Raw genomic sequence first — 8,464 nt, 5'->3', positions numbered from 1 at the left:
ATATGGTAGGTCAAAAAGCCAACAGAGGATTGAAAGTAGGCGCAATCATACGATATTGCCTCTTTCAACCAAGCTCTGCCCGTGGATACATGATCGGAGAAATTAGACATACGTCTTCTGTCCGTCATGGCCACTCTATTCCTAGTTCCTAAGGTATCACTCATGGCCTGGGTATTGGGCCTTTTATCTCATAGAACATCCCACCCAACCTGCAAACAGAGAAAATATGTGGTCCCCACGGGGACCCATAATATAGTCCAGATGCATGCAGAAAGTAAATATGATATGCAAACAGAAATAAACATGATATGAAAACATATATACACAAGATGTAAGCATATAAACAAAGAAAAACACCCAAAGAAAAGAAACAAACAAAGGCTAGGATCGACTAAGCTAGCTCCCCAGTAGAGTCGCCAGCTGTCGCACGCTCGCGAAAATGAACAAAGTCGCCACCAATATATTTATCCCAAAGAGGGAAAGGAATATCAGAAAACCTGGAACAAAGAAAGGATAAGAAAAGGTCTTGCGACCAGAGATCGGGTAAGAAGTCGGTTACGCGAGGGGAAGGTATTAGCACCCCTCACGTCTGTGGTACTCCACATGATCCACTTATGTTTGTTCTGTTCTAAGGGTGTATAAATCTAAAGCCTAATGCTAAGGGAATGCATGCAAATGAAAGAAGAAACACGGGGAAAATAAGGTTTTTAAATAATTGTGCTCGCTTAGGCCCCGCGACCTAATGCCTACGTATCCTTTTCAGGAATCAGAGCGCCGTAGTTCGGCTCTTTAGTTTTTGTTTGTTTTTGTGTTTTTTAGTGGACGAAGTTACATTCGCACTCCGCTGCTCGACCTCTGGAGTCTTAAGCTGGGAATGGAGCGGAAATAACGTGTCCGATTAGGAGAAAGAATGCCCTGAAGGCAAGAGAAAGAATGCCTCGGAGGCAAGAGAGAGAAGAGAGCAAATTGGTTTGTGTTTTTTTAGGTGTGATTCCATGATGGACGAAAACTCACTACAAGGCTTCGCATCACTTCCTTACTTTGTTTAGGTCTGAGCCTTTATTAGATATTTTGAAATGTTTTTGGTTAGGTGTCTTTTAAGGGAAAATAACTTGTGACTTGAATCATGCCATAAAAAGAGTTTTTTTGAATATTTAGAGAATGCACATCAAGGCCTACGCCACAATCGTCTCTCTAAATGAAATACAGTTTTTGAATATTTAGAGAATGCACCTCGAGGCCTACGCCACAATCGTTTCTCTAAATGAAATACATTTTTTTTTGAATATTTAGAGAATGCACATCGAGGCCTACGCCACAATCGTTTCTCTAAATGAAATACAGTTTTTGAATATTTAGAGAATGCACATCGAGGCCTACGCCACAATCGTTTCTCTAAATAACGGTTAAGAAATACACCGAGGCCTACGCCTCAATCATTTCTCTTCCGCAAAGTGGGAAAGAACATACATCGGGGCCTACGCCCCAATCATTTCTTCCACACTAAAAAAAAGCATTAGCATGATTCGCGCCGTCATTTATTAATGTTTTAAAGTTGAAAAGGAAAAGGAGAAGAAAACTAGCCTAAAATGAATAACTAGCTTAATGTTATGATTATGGGTCCTAAATCTATGGGAATATACAAGTGAAGTCACAAAATTATAAGTCAAAAGAATCAATGTAAACAAATGATACAAAATAGTACAAAATGATTTAAAGATGACTTGAAATATAGTACAAAGCATGGAAGCAAAAGATGCGAAATATAGTACACAAATCGAATTAAAATACTATTATTTCTATTGATTTTTATGAAGGAAATTGAATTACAAGTCAAGTAAAAGAAATAAAATAAAAGCCTCAACTAATATTTTGTGTGATCATTATTTTTCTAAAATCATGTGTTAAAAGTCTAAAAAGAAATAGAGGAAAATTAGTGTTTTATTACCTAAAAGAAATTGACAAAAGAAACTAATAAAATCTAATGTAAACAGGGGGTGCCAAATTGAAATTCGTGGGTGTGAAGAGTAAGGGCGCAGGCCCAATGGAATACTGGCCCAAAATTGTTTTTTGTATGATTCTAACAGCCAAAAAAAAAGGATGGCACGGGTCTCAGGGGGGTATGTGGTAGCAAATTCGCTTGGCCCAAGAGTTTGGTTTTTTTTGTTCAGATTTTGCTTAGTGTCAAAAACGATGCACTGGGCCACAGGGGATGGTGTTTACGGCAATTCAGGGGAAAGCCCAACGCAATCAGATTATTACTCCATTTGATATTTTGATCCATTAGATTGTTATGTTATTACTCAATTCAAACTTTAGTAATCAAATAACAATTAACTCAAAATATTCACAATAAACTCACATTAAGCCTAATTAATAATCACTAATCAGACTTTAGTGCCATTAATCAGATTTATGTCATATTCAATCCAAAATTAATTCAATTAATTAAAATCAGAATTAAATAGAAAGAGGATTTAGGGTTCCTACTTGTGAATATCGAGCTTTTGAAGGACTTCTTCCCTCTTTCTCATGGATACTCGCGGTGGCGCGTTATCTCATTCTCCGGTCGAACACGCCATGAACAACAATCACGCCGCTATCTCATTCTCCTCTCACAGATTCTCATACAAAACGCTCGAAAACATGCCTCAAATCGAAAGAGATTCACAACCCTGATGTGCAGAAACAGATGAAAAGCAAGAGGTTCAGAATCGAGGCTTTAGCTACGAACTGTGACATGAGCGCAATCAAGATGGGATGTTGGTTCAGGTAACCTCAAATCCTTGCTTGTATCTTCATCCTGATTCTTCTTCGATTTCTCCTTTTCTTGATTTCTCGGGTTTGAATGGATTGAGTTGTTGTCGTTGGTTTTGCAGATTATTGAAAATGATGAGGATTGATGAAGATGATGGAGAGGAGAGTTGTTGAAGATGATGATAGAGGCTTCGTTTGGAGGTTGTTTGAAGGTTGAATGGATTGAAGAAGATAAAAGTGATTGAAAGAAGGTTTTGGTGATGAAGTAGATGAAGGTTGAAGGAGATGAAATGGTGGAGAAGAATGAAGAGAAATGGTGGAGAAGAATGAAGAGAAATGGTGGAGAGAAGAGATGAAGGTGGAAGAAGATCGTGTGAAGGTGAAGCAGAAAATGAATCCCCCCAAGAAGAAGCATCCAAGACTTGAAGATTATATAGAGGTGAAGATTAGTTCAATCTCTCCTATTTTCTGTTTTGATTCTCTTAATCAGTTATGTATTTCTGTTAGATGTTTAGGAATTCAGTTAGGAATTTGTTACAATTGGTTTGGAAGTTAGAAGTTAGTTAGGTATGTGTTGTGTTGCAAGTCAGTTTGCTATGTGAAGCAGGATCTATTTGAGTGATTCAGTTATGCACAGGGCTGGTAGTTAGTGATGTAACAGTAGGTTGCATCTTGGTTTTTTCTTTGATTTGCAAGTATATTTTGATGGTTAAAACAATTAGGATGAGGTTTAGAAATAGGTTAACCCTGTTAGAAAGGTAAGTAAAAAAAGAAAAGGTTAGTGACTGGGTGTTAGTTTTAGACTAAATATATGCTGAGCTTGACATTAGCTTGAATGGTTCTCTTGTATGCTGTGTGTACTGCTACTGTCAATGAATGTGAACTGTTATGTATGATATGGGGCTGATTTTCCTTGGTTTAAAACAGGGACTGATAGTTGTCGCATGCTCGTAAAAAATGAACAGAGTCGCCACCAATATATTTATCTCATAAGGGAAAGGAATATCAGAAAACCTAACAAAGGAAGGAACAGGGTCTTACGACCAGAGAATCAAGGTACGGGAGTCGGTTACGCAAGGGGAATGTATTAGCACCCCTCACGCCCATCGTACTCGATGGTATCCACCTATGTTTGTTTCTATCTAAAGGGTGTGTACTATGTCTATGTCTATATGTGAATGCATGAAAAAAGAAATACGGGAAAAAGAAGGAATATTTACAAATGTGCTCGTTCAAGCCCCGCGACTTGATGCCTACGTATCCTTTTCAGGAATCAGAGCGCCGTAGTTCGGCTCAAGATTTTCTGTTTGTTTTTGTGTTTTTTAGTTGGGCGGAGTTAACGCTCACGCTCTTGCACAAGGGGACAACCTAGGATGCCCTAGAGCGGAGATAACAATGCCCTTAAGAAAGGAGAGAAAGAGAGAGAGTTTGAGTGTTTCGAGGAAATCCCTAAAGCAAGGGAAACTCGAGTTACTCTTTGGTTTGTGTCTTTTAGAATTTGGGAACTTACGCCCGAATGGAACCCTAAAGCAAGGGAGATCCAAGCACTCGAATGATTCCCTAAAGCAAGGGAGATCCAAGCTTCCATTCCCTTTTTAATGATTTTCACTTTGATTATTAATGTTTTTTAAGTGTTTTCTTTGTATTTTTTAAAGGAATTTTATTTGAATATTTTTAGATGTTTTAATGTTGTAAAAGAAAAAGAAACTAACCTAAGTATGAAGGGAATTTCTACCTAATGTTACCATGGTTTCTACCTAAGGTTAGGAATAAAAGACACATGGAAAATAAAGCAAAAAGTGGAGTATATGAAAATAGCATAAGAGCATGAAAAAGAACAAGTAGAAAATATAGTAAAAGTGGACTAAAAAATACTACTATTTTTTATTGATTTTTATGGGAGAAATTGAATTACAAATCAAGTAAAAAGACTAAAAAACAAATAGCCTAAAAACTAATATTTTTTATGTCAAAATTAGTATTAAAGTCTAAAAAGATAGTAGAAAAATTAGTATTTTTATTATTAAAAGAAGTGACAAAAAACTAATTAAAATCTAAATGGTTGATTAAACAAAATTGAAACAGGGGGTGTAATTCTGAATTACAAGGTGTGATTAGAAACTAGGCACAGGCCCAAAAGACAGGCCCAGGGGCGTTTTTCTTTACAAATTTTTATGCCCAAAAGAGAGGTGTTGGGCCCAGGGGGTGTGTGATTAGCAATTCGGCCCAGATCATGGTTTTTCGTTTGAGTTTTCAGGTTACCAAAAAAGATGTTATGGGCTCAGAGATGAAAATTATACCCTGTACCCCTACGTTTATCCCAATACCCCGAGAATTTTTTAAAAATTCCAATTTTATCCTTTTTTTACTTTTAATTTTTAAATTTTTTTTATTTTTTCATTGTTACTGTTTGTACGGACGGTAAAGAGTGAAAGGAAGATTGTTACGTCGTCTGAACCGGATAACCAGACATGCAGTTTTCCGGTTCGTTTTTTTAAAACTTTCATCAACCGGATATCCCAGGGATGGGTATTCCGGTTTGTTGTATTTCAGCTTTAACCAACCGGATATCCCATGTATGGGTATTCCGGTTTGTTAAATTTCAAGTTTTCCCAACCGGATATCCCCTTTGTGGGTATTCCGGTTCTTGTTTTTTTTAATTTTTTCCTTTTTTTTTTTTAAATTACTTTAATTTTAACTTTTTATTTTTTTTTAATTATATATGAAACTAAATTAATTATATATATATATATATATATTTAGGTGTGGATCCTCCTTTGAAGAAATGCGATGTTACTCAAACATGTGTGGATACAACTGATGTTTTTGAAACTGGTCAAAAATTTGCTACAAGAGAAGAGGCGATAAGTTGGATTAAGGACGTTGGAATCAGGAATAAAGTAACAGTTATAATAGCTCGTTCAGATATCAAAACAGGCAAGCGAGGAAGAAGTGATAAATTAATATTTGGTTGTGATAGAGGTGGAAAATACAAAAAAACAGATAGCGAAACCCAAAGTGCTAGTAAGAGATGTGGTTGTCCTTTCAAAATTAGGTCAACACCGTCGAAAGATGGTTCTGGATGGAAGATCGATGTAAAATGCGGAGTACACAACCACGGGTTACCTGATAGATTTGAAGGTCATGCTTTCGTAAGTCGACTAAATACAGATGATAAACAACATATTGTTGATTTGACAAAACGCCATGTTCCACCAAGACACATATTATTGTCATTGCAAGAGCGTGACCCGGAGAATGTCACTCGGATCACGCAAATATACAAACATAAGAGTAAGATACAAAAAGACATAAGGGGTCCTAGAACAGAAATGCAACAATTGCTCAAGTTGGTTGAAGAATCAGGTTATGTTTACTGGAGTAGGAAAAAGGATGAGTCAGAAGTTGTGAGAGATATTTTTTGGGCACATCCAGAATCAGTGAAGTTGTTGAGTATGTTTCCTATTGTATTGATTAAAAAAACATATTAAGAAAATATTTACATACCTCGCCCAACCATAAATGATATGGAACGTGCCTCTGATATCTAACCAATAATGATGTATCCGTAGGTCCTCCGGGAAATGCCGGATGCTGCGGATCAACCTCAGGAGCAGCTCCCTCGCCATCAGCCTCTCGACGTTGTCTTCCTCTTTGACGCATTCCGTCGATCGCACCTCCTCTTCTTCGAACCACTAAAAAACAAAAAAAAAATAGTTAACAATTAAATAAAATGATATTAAAAAAAAACAAAAAAAAAAACAAAAAAAAAATAGGAACCGGATACCCAAAGACTGGGTTATCCGGCTAAGGACCAGAAGAACCGGAAATCCCCTTGTTGGGTTATCCGGCTGAGACGTAAGTGAACCGGAAACCCCATCAATGGGTTATCCGGCTATGTAAAAGGAAAAAAATGAACCGGAAACCCCATAGCTGGGTTATCTGGCTGAGATATTTTTTTAAAAAACTTACTTTCTCCAAGTCTGCTAAACCGGAACTCTGATTGCTGGGTTATCCGGTTTTGGGCAAGAAAATTCCAAAACGTGAAAATGAGTGAAAAGTGAAAATTTGGGTAATTTTCACTATTTATACAGGGGTAATTTTGTCCTAAATTTTTTTTGGTAGGGGTATTGGGATAAAAGCAGGGGTACAGTGTATAATTTTCCTCAGAGATGTGTACATGATGATTCGGGCCCAAAGGTGATTTGTTTGATTCATTTTATTTTCTTAATCAGAACAATAGTTAGAATAATAAAAAAACAATTAAATGGATAAAAAGAAAAATAGAAGGGAATTAGGGTTGAGAAATGTTGTGACTCTTCAGATTTCAGGACCTCACACTCTCTCCCTCTTTCGCTCCAACACGACGGCGCCGGAGCTACTCCGACCAAAACTTACAGCGCCGCCGTGAATCCTTCTGATCACCGCTACAACCTCCTCTTCTAATTCCTAATCCTAATTTCTCCGTTCAAAATTCAATAAATCCCTAATCGAAGCTTTTAGAAGAACCCTGGGCATTAAGCGTCTCAAGCTCCTAATTTCGACATCACATAATTCGGCGCACGAAGAATAATGGAGATTCGAAGACACACCTGAAATGACGATCGGTTGCTGAGAGCGGAAAAAAACCGGAGAAGAGATTTCGAGCGATATGGATGCCAAAACAGAGATAAACGCGAGCAAATGGAAGAAAATCCAGGTAAACCTTTATGTAAATCTCGTGCCTTGAATCGTTTCCGCTTCGTCTTCCTCTTTTCTCTTTTCTGAATTACTGCTCTTGTGAATGTCGAGTAATCGATTCTGCAAGTGTGCCTTGAAGACAATGAAGGTTGAAAGCTGAGGTGAAGAACATGTTTCTTGCGGATCGAAGCGTGAAGTATGTTGATGAAGTTTCAGAATGAACTTTGGAGGTGGTTGAAGGTGAGTTCTTTTCTTCTTTCAATCCTCTCTTTCTGTGAGTTTCTGTTACGCCAATGATTGAAGAAAGGAGCGAATTCTCTTTACAGGATTCAATTGAAGATTGATGTAGGTTGATGAGATTGTGAAGGGTGAGGGTTGATGAAGGTGAGAGTAATGGAGAGATTGGAGAAATCGATTCTGAACAAAGGTGAGCAATGGTGAAGATGATGAAATGTTCAGAAGTGGTGAAGAGAGATTGAAAGTGAATTGTGGAGTGAGGATTGGTGAATGATAGAGGAGTTTGAAGGGGAAAAGATGAATCGTGAGAAAATGAATGGAGGGAAGTGGGATTTTATAGAGATTGATGAAACTGAGTTCAGTTAGAGGTTAGTTTCATCCTGTTTTTCTCTTTTATGATAATCCAATTCTTCTTCTCTTTCTGTTGTGATCTGTTTTGTTGGTTATAATTGTTAGAAAGTTAGTTACGGAATCAGTTAGGGGTTGGAAATTAGTTAAGGTTGGTTACAAGCTGTTTTTTCTGTTATTGGTTATGAGCTGGCAATTAGAGTCGGTTAGGTTTGAAATTCTGTTAGCAGTTTAAGGTGTTAGTTATAGTTAGTTAGAACTCTGTTTATTCGAAATTGAAAGGTGACGGGGAAAGCTAGAATTGGTTAACAGGTTAGTTGCTGGTAGTTAGGGGCTACAAAATCGGTTAGGGAAGTTAGTTATAGGTTGTTGAATTTCCGTTGGCTAAGCTGGAAGTTAGAGTCAGTTGAAAATAGTGTGGATCTGTTTATTTGCAATGGAA

The 8,464-nt window shown here is 37.4% G+C and overlaps 1 protein-coding gene across 1 annotated transcript; it reads left to right on the top strand.

The window, feature by feature from the left end:
* Positions 1 to 5,282: 5,282 nt before the first annotated feature.
* Positions 5,283 to 6,248, top strand: LOC131658926 (uncharacterized). The gene is made up of 2 exons (XM_058928173.1): positions 5,283 to 5,400; positions 5,521 to 6,248. Exons 1-2 carry the CDS (start codon positions 5,283 to 5,285, stop codon positions 6,246 to 6,248), a joined length of 846 nt encoding a protein of 281 aa, XP_058784156.1.
* Positions 6,249 to 8,464: the final 2,216 nt, after the last annotated feature.

Source organism: Vicia villosa, linkage group LG3 (assembly GCF_029867415.1).
Source record: "Vicia villosa cultivar HV-30 ecotype Madison, WI linkage group LG3, Vvil1.0, whole genome shotgun sequence".
In the NCBI taxonomy this organism is placed as follows: domain Eukaryota; kingdom Viridiplantae; phylum Streptophyta; class Magnoliopsida; order Fabales; family Fabaceae; genus Vicia; species Vicia villosa.
The sequence above is the reverse complement of the archived record's forward strand: the minus strand, read 5'-3'. Positions and strand labels throughout refer to the sequence as shown.

Bases quoted from the DNA above. Each gene is read 5' to 3' on its own strand.
- LOC131658926 (XM_058928173.1), top strand. From the start codon at position 5,283: ATGGGTATTCCGGTTTGTTGTATTTCAGCTTTAACCAACCGGATATCC. The intron at 5,401-5,520 runs GTTCTTGTTTTT...ATATATATTTAG, and splicing joins TCCCCTTTGTGGGTATTCCG to GTGTGGATCCTCCTTTGAAG.